The sequence below is a fragment of the Cyprinodon tularosa genome, unplaced genomic scaffold (assembly GCF_016077235.1).
Source record: "Cyprinodon tularosa strain WSP-4 unplaced genomic scaffold, ASM1607723v1 ctg544, whole genome shotgun sequence".
Classification (NCBI taxonomy): domain Eukaryota; kingdom Metazoa; phylum Chordata; class Actinopteri; order Cyprinodontiformes; family Cyprinodontidae; genus Cyprinodon; species Cyprinodon tularosa.
Window position 1 is genome coordinate 387,201 of NW_024039279.1, and position 23,778 is coordinate 410,978.

The 23,778-nt window shown below is 42.9% G+C and overlaps 2 protein-coding genes across 2 annotated transcripts; one reads left to right on the plus strand and one right to left on the minus strand.

Moving 5' to 3' along the window:
* The first annotated feature begins 951 nt into the window (after positions 1-951).
* cdc6 (cell division cycle 6 homolog (S. cerevisiae)) lies at positions 952-8,605 on the plus strand. Its single transcript, XM_038304841.1, has 12 exons — positions 952-1,041; positions 2,782-3,086; positions 3,190-3,420; positions 3,513-3,712; positions 5,146-5,294; positions 5,386-5,492; positions 5,563-5,702; positions 5,776-5,876; positions 5,955-6,022; positions 6,092-6,258; positions 6,469-6,609; positions 8,372-8,605. Exons 2-12 carry the CDS (start codon positions 2,792-2,794, stop codon positions 8,462-8,464), a joined length of 1,692 nt encoding a protein of 563 aa, XP_038160769.1. The 5' UTR covers positions 952-1,041; positions 2,782-2,791; the 3' UTR covers positions 8,465-8,605.
* Positions 8,606-14,865: 6,260 nt separating this feature from the next.
* On the minus strand, positions 14,866-22,283 carry ccsapa (centriole, cilia and spindle-associated protein a). Its single transcript, XM_038304857.1, has 4 exons — positions 22,179-22,283; positions 19,697-20,074; positions 17,913-18,229; positions 14,866-15,717 (listed from the first exon to the last, which is right to left on the minus strand). The coding sequence occupies exons 2-4, from the start codon at positions 20,037-20,039 to the stop codon at positions 15,544-15,546; spliced, it is 834 nt and encodes a 277-aa protein (XP_038160785.1). The 5' UTR covers positions 20,040-20,074; positions 22,179-22,283; the 3' UTR covers positions 14,866-15,543.
* Between the last annotated feature and the right edge of the window lie 1,495 nt (positions 22,284-23,778).

Genomic DNA, 23,778 nt, shown 5'->3' on the forward strand with positions numbered 1-23,778 from the left:
GCCGTGTTAGCTGGATGTTCAGATTACTGAGGATCATTATAGATTAGTAGATTTTAGTGGCTCCATCTGTCCGGTCCATCAGGGTGAAATGATCCAACTGGTTGAACAAAGTTTCTGCAGCAGAGACCAACATTGATGCAGACAACCAGAGGCCACAGCAGCCTGCATGGACAGGGAAATATTAATCGATCAGAAAATATAAGAGTTTATTGATCTCATGGTTATTCCAGGGAACCTGTTGAGATCAGGTGTAGTTTAAACAATGAAGCGACTCCTCGCTTTACCTGAAGAGGGAAACTGATGGATGGGAAGGGATTCAAACTTGGAAACCAAGTCCAGTGGATTTTTTTATTTTATTTTATTTGGAATGACTGTGACCTGGATGAGTGAGAACCTTCACCAGCATAGAGACTAGGAAACAGCAGGATGAGGGTCTGATTCTCAGAAACCTGATCAGCTTTAATATTAGCTGATCAGCTGTTTAATAAAATAAAGCTATAATTTCATTATTTATGAAGACAATAAAACATCAGCAGTCAGATGAAGGATCCACCACCATCTGTCCCCAAGGGACCCCCCCTCCCCTCCCACCTTAATAAAACAAACTTTGCTCATCAGAAACTCAGAAATGTTCAGAAGCGGTTTTCTTATCTGCATTAATTTATAATAATTTAATCAAACCTTTTTTATTTCTAACACCTGACCGTATTGTTGTTGTTTAAAGACGCATTAAAAGGACAACACCTGTGCAGGAATCCGCCAAAATCAAACTCCCGCCACCAAACTGCGTCAGCAAAGCGGAAGTGTCGCAACATCCGCCTCTAACGCTCCAGCCAATGAGCATCCCGGAAGCTGACGCGGTGACCAATCAGAGAGCGTCGATGAGACTTACAGCTGATTAGAGGGAAGATTTGGCGCAAGTTTGGAGTCAGTTCGACAGAGAAGGTTCTGAGGAGGAGACGGATTCACAAGACCCAGAACCAGAACCAGAGGAGCTGCTTCATTCTGACCGCCTCCAGGTTGATCACCGCCGGCTGTCCTGTGAGTATCGCAGCGGAGAGGGAGGTTTGATCTCCGGGAACCAGACAGAGCTGCTGCTGTTTGGCGCCATAATCCAGGCCTCTACAAACTTTTATTTATTAAAGCCGCGTTTGAACTGCTCCTTTGTTTCACACATAATGTGTTTATTTAACTTCTGAAACATTTTATTATTTCACCAATTTTGTCTAAACTGGCTCCAGAGTTTAAGATGAAGCAAAGCAAAGCTGGACTGAAGCGTTTTATCTGCTGGTAGCATCTGAACCCTCTGACTAGATGAAAGGGAATCATGAAATAAAACTCATCTGTTTATCAGTAGAGAGGGATTTTAATCCTAATCCAGGATCATTTCAGTTTTACTCAGGTTCACTGATCAGAAGTTTGAGCTAAAAGCTGATCTGAGAGCAGCTAGGGCCTCAATTATTTCTATAAGTGTGAAATTAAATCAAAGCATTTGGCCACAACATTTCATGCAATATTAATCCCACTAACTTTTATTTCATATTTCTTATTGTGTTTACTTTATTTTTAATCAGGGCTCTTTTCCAGCTCTATGCTGCAATGATTGATTAAAGCTTTCTTTGTGTTGGATTGTAATCATCAGTGGGAGGAGATGGTTCATTGTTTACCTGCTCAGCATCCTTACTAGGGGTGGGTATTGGCAAAGAAGTCATGATTCGATTCGAATCATGATTCACATGCCACGATGCGATTCTATCACAATGCATCACGATACTTGAAATATTGCGATGCATCGCGATATTTTCACTGAACACTGTAAGAAAAAGATCCAGCCCTTACCAGTGGCTGACTGGCTGGGTATGATCTGGATCGTGTCTTTAATTGATACAGAACTGAAAGCAACTGAATTCATACATAGCTGTATTTATTGAAACGACTTTTGGAGGTGTTGCCATGAAAACAAATACTGGACAGAAATATTACGATTACTGGCGTGGACACACTGACAAAAAGATCTTAGGATTCATCAAACTTAAAATAACAAAATAAGGATAATCAGTGCCATTTAAATGGCCTCAGTGGTCCTTTAAACCAATGAAATGAAAACATTCAAATGTATAACATTTCCCCTTTTGCAAATTATGTGCGTCATATCAATTTCGTGTTTACCTTCTTTGTTTTTAAAGCCAAAATGCATCCAAGCATCTGACTTGAAATGATATGGAGCCGGGCGAATTTTCTCAGGCACCTCCATGTTTTGTTCACGAATGACTCATCTCAGTATCCCGCGGCCGGACATGCTTGTGACACAAAGCAGCGGGCGTCAACACATTTGCAGCGACATCTGCTGGACTGGAAGTTGTATTCCACTTGATTTGGCTGATGTGCGCCAACCATTAATGTATTTTATTTGTTAATTTTTTTTTATTAAGAATCGATTTTTGCCATCAAGAATCGATGCAGTAGATCACAAGAATTAGAATTGCGATGCATCGATATGACGATTATTTTGCACACCCCTAATCCTTACTGGTTTACAGTCATAAAAAAAAAAAAAAAGTTTACATAAAATAGCCTTTAATAAATCTGCTATAAAGCAGTAAATGATTGGTTGCTGGTTGGGCCCCTGGTGGTCCCTCCTGCCTTCTCAGGCAGAGAACCTACTATTGTGGACAGAAGGAGCAGCTGAACGTCCTGCAGCATCCTGATTGGCTGCAGGTTCAGCGTGGTCGGCTGTTAGGATGATGGATCCGTTAACCTTCTGTGTTTTTGTTCTAACAGAGAAGCAGAAATGCCCAGGACCCGCTCTCAGGCCCCGGTTCAGCCCACCATCCCGTTCCCGCGCCGCAGGTCCTCTAAGACGCTCCAATCCTCTAATGCAACGGAGGCCAAGCCCCCGATTTCTCCGAGGCGGACCGACAGACCGTCCCCCCTGTCGCCGGTACGCGGCGCTGCCACCCAGAGCCGCCTTCCCTCTCCCCCATCTCTGTTTCCACGAAGACCTGCAGCTCAGAACCCCCCACCAACGCCGCCATGCTCCCCCAACCAGCAGGCCAGACTCCCTCTGAGTCCTCGGAAGCGCACAGGTGAGACACGGACCCAGACGGGGACCATCAGGTCGCCTCTTCAGATGAATCCTCCGCTTTGTGACCTCGTTTAGTTTCAGCTGTTTCTTGTTTCCCTCTGAAGGAGACGATAACGGCTGCAACGTGCCGTGTTCCCCCCCGAAGCTCAACAGGTCCAGTCTGGCATCGCCACGGAAACTGGGCTTCGATGAGAACAAGCCGGCGTCCTCTGGTCCCCTGAAGCTGACCCCTCCCTGTCAGCGGCGCTCTCCTCACAGACAGGAAACGCCTCCAGGCAGCCCCGTCCTTAACAACCCAGAGAAGAAGCCCCCCGCCGTCCGCCTGTTTGCAGACAGTAAGACCTGCAGCTCCTTTTCCCCCATGAATGATCAGGATGTGTCGATGGTCTCTGATCTCATGTCCCCCCCCCCCCCCCCCCCCCCTCAGAGTCCAGGTTTCAAAGCGTAAAGCAGGCCCTCCACACCGCCATGCCGGAGCGCCTCCTGTCCAGGGAGGAGGAGCAGGCGTCCATCCGCTCCTTCCTGCAGGACAAGGTGCTGCAGAACGTCCCCGCCAGCCTCTACATCTCAGGGGCCCCGGGGACCGGCAAGACCGCCTGCCTGAACTGCATCCTGCAGGAGATGAAGGTCTGTTCATGAGCAGGGGACGCCTAGTGGAGGCAAAAAAAAGTTAAAAGGGCTTTGAAAAACAGTGGAGTCATAAGATGAACATATTTTTTTATTGAAATAGGACCTCAGGCAGCAGGTTTAACCTCCATATGAATGTAGATTAGTTCCTAAGGTGGATCCACTGCCTCCTCTACTGACCTCTTTTGGATTCTCAACATATTAGTACCCACATTTGCTACTTTACAATTTATTCGCGATCCGAAGTAGCTGAAAGTAGAAAACAATCATTGTCAGTCTTGAAGGAAAGCACTGCATTCTAAGACAGACTGAGCTTTAACAAGAAAAAATTAGCAAAGGCAAAAAGTCTCTGCTTAATTTTATTCTTTTTATTAGAATCTGAGGACAGGGGGGGGCAAATGGGACATCTTAAGACAAATGTAAACCTAGTGTAGCTTAAAGTCTGGCGTACACTATACAATTTTTTTTTTTTTTTTTTTTAGCCCTTTTCAGGGCGACTTTCCAGTCGTGGAAGAATTTTTCGACCGGGCAGACTTTCAGCCTGATGGTGCATTGTGTAGTTAACGGCGAGTAACGAGGGGCGATCAGCCTCACGACCACCTCTCTATCAGGAATCGTAAAGTCGGGAGAACATCAAACATGTTTGGGTGATTTGCCCACAACCGTCGAATGAAAATCTGTTGGCAAACAAGGATTCTTCTTCCTCTCTGATGTAATCATAGAAGCATGGCGGGGGTGCAATGAGAAATAGATTTCTTTCTGTAAAATTGACAGACCGTAGCAGCCACGTTTGCTCAGCCATGTCTTTGTCTAAATACGTCGTCTCCTTTTCTTTTTAGGGCTTTCAGCACCAAATTGCACAAATTGCCAAGGCAGCACGTTCACTCTAGAGAGCTTCATATTCCTCTTCTACTTGTTTGGCTTCAGGATAGACGAGTCAGAGCAGCGCCACCTCACTGCGGAGCTGAGTCCCGCCTGGTTTTTAGACGTACAGTGTGAGCTGTGGACTCACAGCTGCAGCTCACACTGTACTACTAAACCTGCGGTTTAGTAGTACAGTGTGAGCTGCAGCTGTGTGCAACTATTGGAAAAATTCCACATTGTATGCCTGGTTTAATATGGCTAACTGAGCGAGCTAAAAGAGGCTAAGCTGTTACTACTGAGCACAGCTAGCCACAGCGCTACGCAGTTCTTCATATCATGGTACTTTGTTCACCATAAACACAATTTTTTTTTTTTTCTTATTATTCAGGTAAAACTCCATCAGTGATTAGATGTTATTATGGTTGCCTGGGCAACCACAATGTTTCACATCATGTGGCAGCGTTCAGCCCATCATGTAGCGTAACGTCACTGACATGAAGCAGGACCAGAGCAGATCTGGTTCCTACAGCAGCTTAACGTCTCTTCATCGTCTCCTCCTCTTCCTCCAGGCTGAGCTGGCGGCGGTGAAGACCCTGGTGGTGAACTGTATGACCCTACGGAGCTCTCACGCCATTTTCCGTCTGCTGGCCCAGCAGCTGAAGACCAGCGGTGGACAGAGTGGCCTGCAGAGGTTCCTGACGGCCCCGGGGCCCACTGTGTGAGTAAAGCTGCTGCTCTGACTGAACTCTCTGTTTTTAGGTCTGTTTAATGTTCGGTTGATGTTTAAATCTTTTTTTTTTCCTGTTCAGACTCCTGGTTCTGGATGAAATGGACCAGCTGGACAGCAAGGCTCAGGACGTCCTCTACACCATCTTTGAATGGCCCTACCTGCCGCGGTCCCGCCTCTGTCTCATCGGTAAGTGTTGGGCCCGCAGCATGACAGGTGTGGGGGGGTGAAAACAGTCTGACCGCGTGTCCTTCTGAAGGTATCGCCAACGCCTTGGACCTGACGGACCGCATCCTGCCCAGACTGCAGGCCCAGCCTCACTGTCGCCCCCTGCTGCTGCATTTCCCCCCCTACAGCCGCCAGGAGCTGGCCACCATCATCCAGGACAGACTCTTAAAGGTGGGTGCGGTTCTGCTGGCACCGGCGGTTCTGGCCGGGCTCGTCTGATCAAAGTTCTGCTTTGTGTCTGAAGGCTTCAGCCGAGGGGATGTTGGACTCGTCCGCCGTCCAGTTCTGTGCCAGGAAGGTATCGGCCGTTTCCGGAGACGCCAGGAAGGCTTTGGACATCTGCAGGTAAAGGTTCTGACCCGTTTGCCTCTCCGGTCCGTCATCCGTTACCGGGCCTGACCGGAGCGTCTCTTCTTCCCCCAGGAGAGCAGTGGAGGCTGCAGAGGCAGCTGAACGCCAGAAGACGTCCAATCAGAGCGGGGAAGCTAAAGGTATGGCCCGCTGAGCTCTACAGGGTTACCATAGCAACCATTGGTTCTGACTGTCCGTTCTGTCTGCAGTGGGTCTCCCCCAGGTGGTCAGGGTTCTGTCGGAGGTGTACGGCGACCGCATGGCGTCTCAGAGCGGCGCGGAAGGAGAGAGCTTCCCTCTGCAGCAGAAGCTGCTGGTCTGCTGCCTCCTGCTGGTGATCCGCAGCGGGAAGAGCCGAGAGGTCCACCTGGGAAAGGTAAGGGGGCGGGGCCTCATCTAACCTCTGCATTTAAACAAAAAGTCGGGAAGATTTTCCAAACTCCTCTAGTTTTGCGTATTTTTCTTGTTTTGTTTTCCAATTTACTTGTTGGTACAGTCTAACCTGCTGGGATCTATCTGACCCACGTAGATCTAGAACAACTGATCCGCTTCAATACATCTATCAATAACTGGGTTGTTCTTGCAGCTCCATGAGGTCTACAGCCGGCTGTGCTCCCAGAGGCAGGTGTCTGCGGTCGGGCAGGGGGAGTGTTTGGCGCTCTGCGAGCTGCTGGAGAGTCGAGGAATCTTCGCTTTGAAGAAGAACAAGGAGGCCCGTCTCACTAAGGTACAGAACAACACACAGGTCCACAGGGCCCGTTAGAACTGCATCCTGAAACAGGAAGTGTACTTTGGCTGCTTTGAACTCATTAAGGAATCTGGTCTTTGTTCTGATCGTTAGTGGAACATAGACTCGGTTCATATAGATAACATGACATAGCTCCAGATGTTGAAGGTCCTCCTGAACCTAAAGGGTGGATCAGCTTTTTTTTTTAGCCTGTAATTTTTTTTTACAGGCTAGACAATGTTTCAAATTTAAAATAAATCAATGAAAGCTGTAATATTGAGAAACAACAGCAAATAACAGAAGTAGAAAAGTTTCACTCCACCTGTTCCTATTAAACCTCATTCACTTAAAAATAATACCCCTGCGATATAGATTCTGAAAGGCCTTGCATCAAAAAATACTGTTCAAAATCAGTGTCAAACCTCTTCAAATTTAGAAACAAAGCCTAGTGGTGTTGTTTTACTTTTTTGGAATGACTGACCTGGATGACCGAGAACCTCACCAGCTGCTGCTAATCCCGCCCTAGACTGCAACAAATGAAAATAGTTTTTCACTGACTCTGTTGTCTCGTATAAAATAACAGCATTTTCATTCTACAGCCTCCGTCTCTCTTCTGCTCCTCTAGTTTCCGTGTCTTTGCAATGTGGCTTTCTTCTGATGTTTTTTACTAGTATGCATTATGGAATTAAATGGTATCCCTGTTGGCTGTGACTCCTTGCCTTGTATCTATGCTTCTTTTTCTATGTCTGCTTCTGTCTCCTTGAACCCTAGTCGGCCTCAGCAGATGACCGCTCACACTGAGCCTGGTTCTGCTGGAGGTTTCTTTCTGTTAAAAGGGAGTTTGTCCTCTCCACTGTCGCTACAAGCATGCTTAGTGTGAGGGATTGCTGAAGAGTCAATGAGTCGATGCAATCAGCTGGTTTTCCTGAGATCAGAGGTCTTCAACAGGGGGTGGCGGAGGTACTGCATGGGGTCATGAAAGTTTTGGTTTATTTTTTTTTTTATATTCTCCCTGAGATTTTTTAGATTAATTGAAATGTCTTTAAATCCACATTAAATTAATTCAACCCACTGCAGTAAACAGATCAATGGAGGCAGAAGATGTCTTTCAGTCATCAATGCTCACATTCAGAGACACACAGGAGCTCTTTCAAGCTGGGCACCGTTTTATTCACAACACCTGTCCCATCAACCAGGAATCAGAACTACTTTAATAATCCCAGGGAGAAATTACTTTCGTTACATTACTCCATCAGCAATAGAGTGACTATAGGAGAAGTTTGATACAGTATATATAATTAGGGGGTCCCCGCTCCATCACCATCAGTTTAGGGGACCTTGGCCTGGAAAACGTTGAAGACTCATGCCTTAGATAGAAAACATTGAATCAATCTGACTGGATGATCTGATGAACTGTTAAGTGCCTTGAGATGATGTGCTGTGAAATGGCGCTATAGAAATAAACTGAATTGAATTATCCTATCTGCGCTGCTTTGAAAGACAAAAAGAAAAAAATAAATTTGGACTTATCCAGAATCTCCTGTAGACATTAAGTATGCCAATTAAGCGATGACATCATCGAGCGCCTTTTAGGACAGCCAACACCGCACATCTTGACCCGGTTCATTGTAGCAGATCTGAGGTCTGGCTGAACCTCTACCAGAACTCTGCTTGTCTTCATCTGTAATAGAAACAGGAAGTGACATCACTGTGCCTCCGATGTTCCTTCCTTTAACGGCGGTTCTGCTCTGTGTTCCTGTAGGTGTTCCTGAAGATCGAGGAGAAGGACGTGGAGAACGCTCTGAAGGACCGAACGCTGCTGGGCAGCATCCTGGCTGCTGGCCTTCCTTCATGATCTAGAGTTATTTAAAATGATCCTTTCTAATTTTTTAAGGGATTTTAAGTTTTTTTATTTTTTAACCTGTTCAGTTTTTTGGACTATGAGATGTTCATTTTTTTTTTTTCTGCTGTAAATAAAAAGATTTACAGACTTTTATTGTGTCTTCGTTTTTCCTGCTGAGCTGCGTCTATTTCTGTCCCCTGACCTGATTGGATTACAGCTCGATGACATCATCGAAGCAGAGCTGCTGGGAGCTTCCCACGCCAACCTGCTGGAGATCAGCCTGGAGCCACAGCATCCGTGCAAATAAAAACTGGACCAATAGATCCCAGATCAGAGGATAGAGAGAAAAACTCAACGTGTGACAAAAACTTTATTTAATTCTTACAGTTTCCACATACAAACCAAACACATCTGATTCTTCACAGCAACACTTTACTTTTTAAAGGAGACATGTCTGTGTTTCCAGTACAGACTGGAAGCATCTGCTGGATGTAAAGCTGGTCTCACCACCGTTACCATGGTTACAGTTTAGAGTCGCTCAGTCTGCAGCAGCTCGGCCTGTGATTGGCTGAACATACAGACTCACTTCCAGGCTGAAGCTGCTGCTGTGAGGACGCTAAAATATTCACACCCCTCCAACTTTCTCTCACGCTGATCCTGAGCTGTGATGAGCGTTTATGGGCTAGAGCTACACAAAGTAGAGCCTGACTGAAGCAGAAGGAAAGCTAATAAACCCCCTTTACTCTGATACCTCTAAAAGTCAGATTCACCACAACAGGCTGCATTCAAAGTCGTCTGATAATCAGCAGCTGATGGACTGGCTCTGATTTAATCATTTTAGTCATTAACTGATACTTTGACGTTAATCTGGTCTCTACATCTGCAGAGATTTGGAATCAAACGTTTTCTCTGCTGCCGAACGATTCATTTATATTTCAGAGCATCATCTCCTGCCGCTAAGTTTTTGGACATTGATTTATTTTCTATAAAATAGGATTGATTCACTAAGGATTAACTGTAATCCCATTACATCTGTCTTAAAGGAGTAAATATGCAGATCATTTAGAAGGACCCCTGATCATTAGGAACCAGGCTCCTCCTGGGGGTCATTTCTGCTCAGTATAAACAGCAGATGTTCTGTTTCTGGTGTCAGAGGTTCACAGAGAACCAGGAACCCAGCAGAGCAGCCAGGGAGAGGATTAAAGCAGAGACCTCACCCAGCCCTGATCTATGCATCAGCAGCTGAAACACGGCGTTGGCAGCCGCAGGTGTCAGTAACAAAGTACTAATACTTTGTTACTTAAAAAGAAATTTCAGCTATCTATACTTTACTGGAGTAATGATTCTTTAGACACCTTTTTACTTCTACTCCTTACATTTTAAAAATGCTCCGTTTTTTTTTGTTTTTTTTTTTTCAATTTAAGCTCATTTTCAGCTCATGGTCTGTTGATATTTTAAAGAGATCAAAACCATCAAAATAATTTGTTTCATCCAGACATCCATTCCTTGTGGTTGAACTCGGTGCTGCCCCAACTTGTTGCTCACCACAAAATAAATAATTTTTCCAGATGATGCAAAATTAAATGTGACACTTTTACAATTACTTATCGAACTAAGAAAATGAAGTCTAAGGAAGTTATCATCCAGAGCTGTAGAAAAATGTTCCTTTAATGGAGTACAGCAGTAAAGTTTCTGGCCAGAACATCTTTTCCTCCATTACTTTTACTTTTATACTTTAAGTAGTTTCAAAAATTGTACTATTACACTTTTACTGGAGTAAAAAGCTGAAGTTGATCCTCTAATTTCTATAGAACTGTTTTTAAACATCAGGATTTTTAAATTCATACTTTTGTCACCTCTGCTGGCAGCATCATGTGGTTTATTTTCTCCGGGAGATGAAAGCATAGAGCCTCACTAGGACTGTGGAGCGCAGTGAGCTGAAGGGGTGTGAATACTTACAGGATGCTGGTCCTGCAGCGTCAAACATCAGCTCATCATCAAACCTGCTTCTCTGGGTCAAAGTTAAACAATATTAATGATAAATCAATTAAATAATTTCACATCAACAATAGCAAAGATGATGATTAAAGACAGAGAAGTTGGTTCCCAGACAGAGAGAGAAATAAGACACTTCCTGAAAGACTGGAGCTCAGCGTGAAGCAGAGGCTCCTCCACAGGGATGGAAAACATTCAGAAAGTCAAGCAGGTTCCTAACATTCAGAGTAAACGGAGACGCTTTCAGATGATTGTAGAAATTAGCCCTCAGAGTGACGGAGCTCCATCCAGGTTAACATCCCCCCCACGGCCTCGTCCCTCAGTGCTGTGACTTTACCACTGCATCATAAATAAAGCTCTGTTCTCTAAGAGTGAAATACTTTATAGCCCTCACACTGGAAAAACGATCTAGTTTATTGAATTAAATGTATTTACCCTTAATTTGAGTAGGTAAATGAGATATTTTGCCAAAGGAGTATTTTTACTGTTAAATAAGATACTTAAATAATATGTACTTGAAATAAGACAATGTAATTGTGTTTTATTTTAAATGTAAATTGTTTGTTCCATTGGCAAAATGTCTCTTTTACCTCCGCAATTCAAGAACAAATGCACTTATTTTAAGAAAAAATGACTTATCTAGATTTTGATTTTTTTCCAGTGCAGCATCACTGTTCTCTAAAATCCTTATTTCTAAAATACACGGCCGCGTATCAAAAATATTCTCATTTGGTCCTAAGAAGTGGAAAAGCTCAGCTGCCTTAAAGTGAGGATAGTAACACTGCAAAAAATTACATGTAGGAGAGCTGCTTTCAAATCAAAGTATTTTCCTGGTAAGAAAATCTGCCAAAGATGTCAATCTATAATTTAATTAAGAAAAAAAATATATGTTATACTGTTTTAATTCTAATTATCTTATTTTAAGGTCAGAAACATTCATTCCACTGGTAGATCATCTGATTTAGCTGCTTAAATTAAGTGGAAATATGCTTTTTAAATATTTGTTTTACTTCTTTTTAGATGAGATTTCGCAGTTAAAGGAAAGAAGTGAAATAAATAGTTACGTTTTTTTTTTAAATAAAAGCTTATTTAAAGTAGAGCAGAGTGAGAAACAAAATCCTGCACATTCAGAAGGTAATAGTAGCGCTTCCTTAAAGTCTGCTTAAAAGCTGCAGTGTCCTTCAGAGGCGGTCTGGACTCATCCAGGTAGATCTAGAACATCCAGAGATCCCGTCTCTTCCCCTCAGGTGTGTTTCTGTGAGCTTCAGCCTGCAGCTCCCAGAGATCCTCTGATGCAACATGGTTGAACTTATGCTGCTGCCTCTGAGGCGGAGAAGTTAGCAGGGTTATGCTGAGTCACTGTTAGCAAACATTATCTGGTGCTAAGATTCTCTGTAACTCTAGATCTAATTATATAGCTCTGGTTTAATATAAGAAAACAATCTGTTTGTTTAATGCTTTTAAAAATTGTTTCATTTTCTAACACTTTATGAAAAGTAATAAACTAAAGTGAGTCGATATCCTGAGGACAGAGATCAGTTCCTCCTCTGATTTTAAAGGAGAATAAACCTTCAGATGAATTCGTCTGATCTGCCTGCAGCAGGATCTAGTAATCCACCAATCTGTTTGTCTGGGGAATAGATATGATGTGACACAGAGAGCGAGGAGCTCTGACGCCGAATCCCAAACTGCTCCCTAACCACTAACCCTTAACTATCAAGTGTCACCCACAAAGTCCCAAACTGAGCAGTAGAAGGCGTCTGCATCGGATGTGGGGGGTACACACCTGAATGGGACGGCTTCTTCCCTCCAAGGAAAAGAGAAAAGTAGTTGTTGCTATGGCAACAGTGACGCCTCATGTGAGTGGCTGTAGCTCTGTGGTGAAGGTTAACATAACATCAAACTTTTACTATTTAGGAAGAAATGACGTCTTTTTTAATTTTCCTAACTTGTGATTTTTTTATTCAAAGGCGAAGATGCAGCAAACCAGCGGAACTTACATTTGAATGCACGCCCCAAAAGTTAGAAAATTTCTATTTAAAAACAAGAAATCGTGTCTTAAAATCTGTTTTTTTTTCTTGTTGTCTTCTGCAGGCCAGTTAGTTATCCATCAGCCTGAACACCTAAATTCGGCCAATCATATATCAACGGTCATCTGTCAATCACATTTTTTCAGTCATAGCATCTTGATTCATATGTCGCAGCTAATATACGCAACGGTTGAAATCAGAATCCTTTCCTTTCCCATTGAGTTGCGTCCCAGTGTTAGCGGGGATGGACGTCTGTGTCTTCAGCAGGCGTAGAGCTAACAGAACTGGCAGCGTTGCGAGGCAAGGGCTCAAACATGTACGGCTGGAAGCCTTCTACACCAAACCAAGCTTCTGCCGCCCTGGCGTCCTCTTCCACAACATCTTCGTCCCCGCTTTCCTCCTCTAAATAAAAAATGGATGATAGAGGAGACTCATCCACGACCTCCGACACTAAACTCTCCTCCTCTTGCATGTTTCCTCTGTCCATAGCGTTCCTTGACAGCGTCGTTTCTAAGTCACCAATTTAGTGCTACTTGGTCCCAATGGAATTTACTATTGGGAACCTGCTAGCACTAAGTTGCTAACTGGTTAGCAAGATGCTTCCGACACACTGTCCACAATCAAAGAGAAACTGGCCACAATCAAATTTGCTTGTGAAGCTTCCGCCAGAACAATCACGCCCCCTTGATAATCGACCAATCACATTCACTTTATACATTCATGTGAAGTTGGGCACCACTCGGGAGAATTCAGAAATGCAACGGTTGGAACAGCCGCTTCCCTACGACTTTAAGGGCTAAACGGTTCACTGGCCCTACCCACTACATCAGGGGTGGGTAATTCCAGTTCCTGAGGGCTGGTATCCTGCTACTTTTAGATTCACCCTTGGTCCAACACACCTGATTCAAATGGATACGTTAAATCCTCAGAATGCAGTCAGTTCATCCAGAGTCCTCTCAATTATCTCATTACTTGATTCAAGTGTGTTGAACCAAAGGGAAATCTAAAAGTTGCAGGATATCGGCCCTCAGAAACTGGAATAGGCCACCCCTGCACTATATGGTTTGGGATGGCCTTTAATGCGGCAGACCCTCCGTGGAAATGCACAGATGGAGGGTTGGTGCTCAGGGTTAGTGTTTAGGGGCTGGTCTGGAATTCAGCCTCAGAGTGAGCAGGTGTGGAGCCCCTATGGAGGGAATGTTGGTTAATTATTGATGCAAAAAAAAACAACTTTAGTAAATGGAAATTAGAATTAAATGAAAACCAGAAATGGATTTTTGAAAAACATTTTAACAAAATAATAATTTTTTTAAAAGTGCATATTTTCAAATATTTTTTCCAAATGTCTTTTTTTTTACTAAGTTTTATGATTTACATTATTTTAAAATAACATCTTATAGATTCTCTCCTGGTGGGACGAGATAAAACAATAAAACGATGAAAACTTGATCAAAAAGGAAACTGAAAATATAAAATCGTAAAACAAAAATACATAAATAAAAATGTTAGAAACATTTAATCTAAAAACCTTTTTTTTGTTACGTTTTTCAAAGTCTGGTTTCTGCTTCGCATCTAATTCAACTTTCCCTGCACTAAACGTCTTCTTTGAATGGATAATAGGCCAACATTCCCTCCATGACCTCAGAGGCTCCTCCTCTCTGCTGGGATTTGAACTGAAAATGTGTTTTGGTTGAAAAACCGAGTTAAAAGATGGTCGATAGAAAAACAAGACTGAAGTGGATCTGCTGACTCACTGCTGGCATTCAGCAGGACGGCCATGCTGAAAAATCTGACCTGAACACGTCGACTCAAATCATGGGGAGAATCTGCTGCAGCAGCTAAAGATGAATTCATCCAGAGATCAACACATCTGTCAGTGTCTGAGTGTTTACAGGATTTATCTGATGGAGAAAGATAAAAAAAACACTGGAATCAGCCCTGTTCTGGCTACAAAAACCCTCACTCTGGCCTTGTGTGGCCTTGCAGGTTAAACTGACTGAGTATAAAACTGTGAGTAAATAGCATGAATCTACGACGGAGTATTAGGGCCAGGCTAGAGATTTTTTATTTCTATTTTAAGAATAAAACCATAAAATTACGAGAATAGTCGCAATGAGAATAGTCATAAAATTACAAGAATAAAGTCGTAATATTAAGAGAATAAAGTCCCAAAATTATACGAGAAAAAAAGTCGTACAATTATTAGAATACAGTCCTAAAATTACAAGAATAAAGTTACATTTTATGACAACTCTTGAAGTTATACTTTGGCTCTGGTTACATAAATAAGGAAATCTTTTAGCAGCAGCATCAAACTGGGCAGGATGTCAAAGTGGACTATCAAAGTTGCTGATTGGTGGAGCTGGTCGGCCGTCATCTGCTGGGCGGAGCTCAAAGATTTCTTTCTGAAACGGGTTGTGATATGATGACTTCATTCTTGAAGTATTACGGCTTTATTCTCGTAATATTACAACTGTATTCTCAAAATTTAAAAAAATAAAAAAATCTCTAGTCTGGCCCTAATACCCCTTTGTAAAAATCAATTTATGAAATAAGTGAAATTTAAATTTTCCTAACTAAATTGGTCTCTAAGTGATGTTGACCCAGCAGAGATTAGTGTTTTTATTCTTTAAATCTAAGCTGATCTCATGTATAATCTGCTCATTAATCTGAAACCGATCATCTGGAACTGATCTGCTAGATTTAACTCAGAATATTTCCTTTGAACCAGCCTCCTGAAAGGAAATGAAACAGAAATGACCTCAGAGGATTCATGCTGATCAGAAATAACCAATCAGATTATTTTCATTTGAATAGAAATCGAATATCTGAATAAATGGAACCTTGGTTTGGATGATTTGTCCACAGGGAAAAGCCTCTTTCCCATCACCCTAATCTTTAGCTGCCTTCATAGATCGCTTCTCCTAGATTGGCATTTAAATTCTGCTTCTCTCTGGGGTGGGGTAGGGGGTGTTCCTGACCAGTTTAAAGCTCTCCTGCTAACTTCCCCCCTCGTCCTCATCAGGCTCCTCTGGTTGATGAGGAAACTCTGTGGGGGAGGGGCCTCTACCTGAGGCGGGCAGAGAAGCAGCGCATGTATTCTGTCGTCCAGCGGTCGTCGGCGGCGGCCATGGTCAGCTGAGAGCGCCGTGTCTTCTCCAGGTCGGCGGAGCGGGCCCGCCGGCGGTCCAGGTTGGAGCCGCTCCGGTCAGGCTGGTCCTGAACGCCGGTGGCGTTGGTCTAAAGGGGAGCAGACAGAAGGCTGCCTGATGAAAACCACACCGTGTGTTTTATTATTTACAGGCTGGGTGTCTAATGACAGAGCAGAGATAAAACCTTCATCCACGTTGAGCAGAAAGATATCACAGAATAAAACAAACTACCTCTAATGTTAGTAAAATATAAACAAACTAAAGCGGAATAAGAACAAATATAAAAAGTTTTAACTGCTTCTTTTTCACATCCTTTAAAACCACACAGCCTAACTAAGTAGTTACATTTACTAGGGTAAAGCCGTACTATTGGTACTCTTTACTTTCCCTTCAGCAGAGATGGCAAAAGTACTCACTTTCCGTACTTGAGTAAAAGTACAGATGCTTGTGTTAAAAAATACTCTGGTAAAAGTGGAAGTACTGATTAAACTTCTTTACTCAAGTAAAAGTAACAAAGTACAGGCTTGTAAATTTACTTAAAGTATAAAAGTAAAAGTAGAAACCACTTTTTTCATGCCGTTGCCTACATTTTAAATGGATGTCTGCCTATAGGACTAGATCTCCGTTGTGTTCATTTTCAATCATCTTGTCATCCATGCTACTATGCTAACGCCACCGCCACCAAGCTGCAATGATTTGCCGCGAATGAATACCGCCGAATCTGTCGATTCATCTTGTAGTGGTGCGTCAAATGCAACGTAGATTCCCATCCAATTAGATTGAATTTGGTATTGATGACGTGAAAAATAATAACGGTAACTCCATTGAAATGATTCAAAACTAAAGTAACGAGACAATTTTAAAAAATGTAAGGAGTAGAAAGTACAGATATTTGTGTAAAAATGTAAGGAGTAGAAGTAAAAAGTCGCCATAAAAATTAGTAGTAAAGTAAAGTAAAAATATCAGAAAAATCTACTTGAGTACAGTAACGAAGTATTTGTACTTCGTTACTTCCCATCTCTGCCCTTCAGTGATATTCTGTCAGAGAATCAATCGTTTCTGGTTCCTTTGCCCCTCATGAATAATCTGAGCTCCTCAGAGATCAGGTAGAGCTACAGACAGTAGATCTGATGCTACGTTCAGACTAGAAGCAGCAGAAGCAGCAAAAACGCGCCTGCTGCTTTATTTCTGTACAGCTGTGCGGTCAGAAAGTGGGTCTGATGCGCGCTGGGTGGAGCTACTCTATCCTTTATTTACCTGGAACAATAGCAGCTATATTTGCTGTGATCAGTGGGAATAAAGTAGTTTAAATATGTTTTTAAGTGAGAAATTCCACCTGAAAACTTCATCTATGCAGTCAGTTCATCCAGATTACCATCCTGCCTTCAAATATTATTCCTCTGTGGGAGCCGCTCAGACCCCCACATACCGGCGGTGCTCTGTCACTGGGAATCCCTTTCAACAGCAGCCTCTGGCCCGGTCGCCTCTTTGTGGTTTTCCACTACTTTTCACAGCAGCTGGAAGGTGTTTTACATGTACCTAATCCAAACTGCAGCACCGGGATGATAAAATCGAACATATTTTGCTGCATATTAAGTGAATGTAGGCTTTAATAAACTATTTCAGAGTGATCATAGCGCTCTGCATCAGCAGTGCTGTGTCTGTCTCCCTGCCAGCTCCCAGATCAGCTTCTCTGATTGGTTGATGCGGCGCATCCAGCAAGTTACAATTATTCCAACCTCAGCTGATGCTGCTGCTTGTAAAGCTCATTGCAGGGTTCAGATGCTCAGAAGCTCATGATGCCCCTGCTGCTCTAGATGCACTGCAGGACCTTTTGCAACCATTGACTTTGCATGTAAACCTGCTGCTTCTGCTGCTTTCGGTCTGAATGAAGCATTATAGCTGGAGGCTCTTTGTCTTTCCCTCTATAACGCATCACTTCCTGTAAGGATGGGCTTACAAGCTAAAAACTGTTTTTTTTTCTTCCAGAATACATTTTCTAATCATGTCATTTAGTTTGTTTAAATGATTTCAAACATTAAATCAGATGTTTTAGTTCATCAGGAGCAGCTTCTCTCTAACTTTAGTGAAACCATGTTAGAGCAGAGCATCTCTAACTCGAGTAAAAGTTCTGGTTCTCTAGCGGTTCTGCTTCTGGGTTTCATGTAGATGAAGGAAAGGAAGAGAAATAAAAGCTCTGCTTCAGGGTCATTCAGACCCAGAAAAAGGATTTTAAAATCTGTTTCCCTTTTCATCCTGCTGGTTCTGATAACAGCCGGTTACCTCTGGGTGTCTCTGGGTCCAGTCCATCCTGGAGGACGGTCTGCGGTGGCCCTTGCTGCTGATGGCAGGTTGGCTCTTGGCCCTCGGTGGTTTTTGGATCGTGGTCGGATTGTTGTCCAGGGAGCTGTCCCGCCGCGCCGGCACAGAGCGAGGGGCGCGGCAGCGGTGCCGTCTCCGTGGCGCTGGCTTCACCGGCTTCTCGTCGGACGACTCTGAACCGTCAGGCCTGTCGTCTGTGTCATCTGAGGGCCCGCTAATGTCTGCAGGGACGGCCCCTGAAGCTGCCAGGGGCCACTTTACATCATTCTCTACAGCAGCTGAATCTGAGGAACACAGACGGGGAGGAGGATGAACACAAGCTGCGTCTCCATGGCAACATAACTGTGTGTACTACAGCTGATATGATGTAGGCCAAGAACCGGGTGGGGGGGCATCCAGTTCCACCAGTACATTGGTGGAAGACAAATGCCAATGGTTACCATGGAGACAGGATACATCCCTCTGATCTCTAAGGCAATTCCTTTATTTATCTGCAGCCTGGGAGCCTCTGCTGTAGAATAGATGGAGGCTAAAAAATGAAATGCTTGTTTATTGAAATTATTATTATTATTTATTATATATAGGCAGCCCCTTTTTCATCATTCTATCTCTATTCTCCCACTCTGCAGAATCTATTAGTTCAATCTCTAACGTTCTGCTCTCTCTGCTTTTTCTCATAGTAGCTTCATCTGGTCTGTTAATGTTTGGCTGTGACTCCATCCTGGAGAGAAACATCAGCTGTGCTGCTGCCATCCACACCTTTGATTATAGATGTTGGAGATCGGCCTGTTTTTCAGTGTAGTCCTGTTTCTCTGACTGTGACTAACTGGATGTGCTCTCTTCATCCTCTGACATGGGAGCTGGCTCAGAGCTCGTCTGCCTGGCTGTGTGTTTCCTGGACGGGGCCGCCTGTGGAGCTGGTTGACAGGCTGGGTGTCTATGCTTCTTTTTCTATGTCTGCTTCTGTCTCCTTGAACCCCAGTCGGCCTCAGCAGATGGCCGCTCACACTGAGCCTGGTTCTGCTGGAGGTTTCTTCCTGTTCAAAGGGAATTTTTCCTCTCCACTGTCGCTACAAGCATGCTTAGTGTGAGGGATTGCTGAGAGTCAATGAGTCGATGCAATCAGCTGGTTTTCCTTAGATACAAAACTTTGAATCAATGTGACTGGATGGTCTGGTGAATTGGAAAGTGCCTTGAGATGACACGTGTCATCTATAGAAATAAACTGAATAGAATTAAAAAACACCAGAAACTTCAGAGGTTTTATCAAAGAACATCTTGAGTGGATTTTACCAGCAGAAAGACATGAACAGAAGGATGGTTTTAAATAAATTTTTCTTTTCATTAGGTTGAAAACTTCGTTTTTTTTTATTCATCATTTTGTACAAATAAAATCCTATAGAAAAAAAACTTAATCTTTATGTAACATTTCATTTTTTTCCTCATTATAAAACCTAAAATTACAATAATTACTGTTGTTGTATAAAATGGGGGAATATTTCCTGCAGCAGATCCTCACTGTGAGAATAAGACGTGTTTTATTCAAAGATCCTTGGATATCAGCATTTTCTATTTAGACTCAGGATAAAATGTTTCTTTTGATTTCATAGATCTCTGGATTAGAGCTTTAAACAAGGCGACCTAAAACCACTCAGGAGGATCAGCAGAGACTGGAACACTTTAAACCAAACTGGTTGGTTGTCTTGGTAACAGAGATAACCCAGTTTGTGTCAGAGCTTCCTAACCTGCTGGAGCTGCTGCATCTACAGCAGGAGGTTCTGCTGGTTCTCCCTCCGGCTTCACTCCAGGACCGGTCTTCCCCTCCATCAGCCTGTGTCTGACCTCTGAGCAGGGGGCCGGCGGCAGAGACAGAGGGGCCACTCGGTTCCTGCTGGGTCTGGGCGTGGACCGGCCGCTGGAGTCGGACGCGCTCTCCCAGCCCTCCCAGAACCAGGGCTTATGGGAATGCTCCATCAGCCGGCGGGTCAGGCGGTACTTCAGAGAGTCCTCGTAGCATTTAGAGAACGTCTCCCATTTGGGATCCCTGAACTTCTTCATGTACTCCGTCCTGACTTTCTTGGTCACCATGATCCCTGGTATCCAGTCTGTTAGTAGAAGTTAACCTGAAATGGAGATAAAACACCCCATTAAAAACCAAACACACAGGATCAGAGCGCTAACAGTTACCGACCCGGTTCAGATGGAAAAGCTGGGCCAGTCTCTGCTGCTAACTGGGGAGGCAGCTGGGGAAGGTTTACCTCATAAACCTGATAGATGGATGTGAACAGCTGGACCAAATCATTTTAATTACTTCACTTAATGAAATATCTTCACCTAATCCTAAAACAGATCAGCATGGACGACCTGATCATCTATCTGTGTCCTCAGACTGACAAGCTTGAGCTCTGGAGGGAAATTATCCAATATAGATACAGATGGAGCCTGAATACGGCACATTTCTACACAGATCAGGTCAAAAATACATTTTATTTTCTATTCAGTTTATTTCTATGAGCAAATTCACACAGATGCCATCTAAAGGCTCTTTACTGGAACAATTAAACAGTTCACTCATTGGGCTTTGCAGGACTCCTCCAGGAGGAGCTTTAGGGTCAGCAGACAAACCCTCTCACTGAGCAGCCAGGCAAAAAAATCAGTTTTAACTGGAAGAAACGTTCAGCAGAACCAGAACCAGGCTGTGAGCAGCTGTCTGCTGAGGCAGACTGGGCTTCAAGGAGACATAGAAAAGGAACATAGAAGCTGTGATCTATAAATTATTTCTATATTACATTAAACTAGCTCCACAGGAGCTCTATCTGGGAGAGAAGCAGCTAATCAGCAGAGCTCTGAGACCGTTTTAGTGTCAAAGGATGAAGAAGAGAACATCCAGTTAGTCACAGTAAAAGCTCAGCCCATAGGAGAGAAACAGGACTACACACTGAAAGACAGACCCATGGGTGGTTCTATAGGGGGCCAGTAGGGGCTGGAGCCCCTATAGAACTGGTTCTGGACCCGGTCCTAAAGATAACTAAAATGAATTCTTTATGAACATCTGGAACAGAAACCATCATTGATCTATTTCTTATTTTCATCTTCATACTTTTATTTCAACAATGATTTAAAAATGTTGTATTTTGAGCTTCTGTAAAAATGAGACAGGATCACTAGATCAGGGCTGCACTGATTACAGCTTTCTGACTGATCATTACAAAGCCTGAAATGCTGATTTTCTTTTTTATCTTTGATCCTTTAACAGATGTAATAGGAGCACAAACAATATCTTTAATGCTTCAATCCTATTCTATTGATATAAAAAGAACAATAGCTGTGAAATGATACATATATCTGTTTTAACTGCACAAAATAAAGCTTCACAAGTAGAAATGAAATGTTTAGAGCCTGGATTGGGGCAGATTAGTTTACAGAGGTAGATATGGTTGGTGCTTAAGATCAGTTTAAAGTATCGGCCAATCACTGATCTCCAAAACATAAAAATAGTTTTTGATCTGTAATATATGGTGTCTCTATTCTATAAAAAAATAATCATGTAACTTTTATCCTAAGTCCTCTGTACAAGAAATTATATATATATATATATATATATATATATATATATATATATATATATATATATATATATATATATATATATATATATATATATATATATATATATATATATATATATATATATAGCCCAGTTACTTTGTCAGGTCATCAGTGCATCACAGGCTCCCACAGAGGAACAGAACATTCACAGCCAACATGTGAAGCTAAAGCAGGAAGTCAGCAGCTCTGAATTCAAATGTTTTTCATCATTTCAGTCACCAGTAGAAGATCTAAACTTTGATGACGTCTCTAGGCTGGCGCTACCTGGTAGCCCCGCCCACCTCTCCATCCTAACAGCTTAGCCTCTAAGCAGAGGAGGATTGAGGCTTTACTACACCTGATCTGTAGCCTTCCCTCTGCATGGACTGCCTGGCTTTAATGGCTGCACACCTGCGATGGGTGGAGAAACTATTGATTAATAATTAATCCTTTCATCTAAAGCAAACACCGGAACAACATGTTACCGTTAGAAAACCTTACAGGTAAAAATAAGAGAGGCAAAGAAGAGCTGATGTCTGGAACTACCGACAGCCTGACAGGCTGCCAGAGCCGCTCAGCTAAAGCTTCGGTTCGGATAAACCCAGCTGACAGGGAGGGAGGGTTGGTTCCTCCACTTACCGCAGGGGTCCAGTTTTGGTTCGGTTCGGCTTTCAGGCGGTCAGCATCCTCACCCAGCTGACTGACAGCTACAAACTATGGAGCTGAGCTAGTGAAGCTAGCAACCAAACACACAGCTTCCGCTCCGCTTTCACAATAAAAGCCTCCTAACAAAATAAAAAACAAAAATTCTTCTTTAACAATATTTAAATTGAAGAAATACGTGATTATTAAACCATAAGGATATCTATAGACAAGCTGATAAATAATTATACCATCCTAACTGTTCAAAGTTACAGAGCCGCGAGCTTTATTTTGAAAAATAAGTTTGTAGCTTCCGTTTTTTGTTGCTTTATATTCAGGAATACGACGTAGAGATGTTTTGATAAATGATTAAAAAAAGATGACGATCTCTATGAAAAAAGTAGGAACTGAACAGCGCATGCGTGCTCTTGGAGTGGGCTTTAAATATACCATTAGAAAAAAAAGGCTTTCCACTTGTTCCTGCCTTCCCACTCCATAAAGGGCTTTTCCACTAAATACAATATAAAGAATATACGTGGAAATAATTAGATTAATCATCTACAACGAGGGAGAAGATGGTATCTGAATCCAAACCTCTGAATAATTAGAAAAAAACATAGATCAAATAAAATATGCAGTTTGGCAGGAGGGTATGAGGTGTGCATCAACAACAGACAATTTAATAAAAGGGGAAAAATGCAGTTAAAAACAATTTAATTCAGTTTATTTCTATAGCAACAATTCACAACATACGTCATCTAAAGGCACTTTACAGTTCACCAGATCATCCAGTCAGATTGATTCAAAGTTTTCTATCTAAGGAAAAGCATTTAACTCGAAGGCAATACACAGTAAGCATGCTTGTAGCGACAGTGGAGAGGAAAAACTCCCTTTTAACTGGAAGAAACCTCCAGCAGAACCAGGCTCAGTGTGGGCGGCCATCTGCTGAGGCCGACTGGGGTTCAAGGAGACAGAGGGAGAGATACAAAAGGCAACTGTAAATCAGCTCCACAGGCGGCACAGTCCAGGAAACACACAGAGGTGTAAAATAACTTGAGCCCGTAGGCAGCAGTGATGGTTATAAAGTCAACCAGCAGCTAAGAGGAAGAATCAGTCATAGTGCTTTACTCAAGGAGAACCTTCCTGCATGGGAGAGGCATAGTCCAGCAGTGATGTTATATTATTTTTTCACAGTCTTCTGGCCTTCCTGATGTGCTTATCTAAAATCCTCGTCTTTGTGGTAAATAAGGTGCTGTTCCAACAAACTACACCATAATAGCAGCTAAAGCCATCAGAGCCTTCCTTTTCAAAAGCTATAGTCATATTTCTCCAGTTTATTGGTCAGGTGAACACCCTGGGACTTACAACAACCCACAACTTCAATGTTAGTTTCCCGGATGTTGACCAGTGTGGTGGGTCTGTGATGGTAGAATTCCACTACCTGCTAATTTGGTTTTCAGATGGCTTCAGACATTATGACCACCACACAGAGCCAGCACAGAGAAAACCTCTAAATATTCATGCTCTGTCAGGAAGAAAGCTATCAGATGACTCAGGTTAGAATGACAAAGTAATTTCTGATATTTAGATAGTAAGC

Coding starts and splice junctions, on each gene's coding strand:
- cdc6 (XM_038304841.1), top strand. CDS start 2,792: ATGCCCAGGACCCGCTCTCAGGCCCCGGTTCAGCCCACCATCCCGTTC. Junction 3,713..5,145: donor GCATCCTGCAGGAGATGAAG/GTCTGTTCATGA, acceptor CTCTTCCTCCAG/GCTGAGCTGGCGGCGGTGAA. Junction 5,703..5,775: donor TCCAGGACAGACTCTTAAAG/GTGGGTGCGGTT, acceptor TTGTGTCTGAAG/GCTTCAGCCGAGGGGATGTT.
- ccsapa (XM_038304857.1), bottom strand. CDS start 20,039: ATGGTGACCAAGAAAGTCAGGACGGAGTACATGAAGAAGTTCAGGGAT. Junction 18,230..19,696: donor AGATGCAGCAGCTCCAGCAG/GTTAGGAAGCTC, acceptor CCTCAGATTCAG/CTGCTGTAGAGAATGATGTA. Junction 15,718..17,912: donor GGACCCAGAGACACCCAGAG/GTAACCGGCTGT, acceptor GCTCCCCTTTAG/ACCAACGCCACCGGCGTTCA.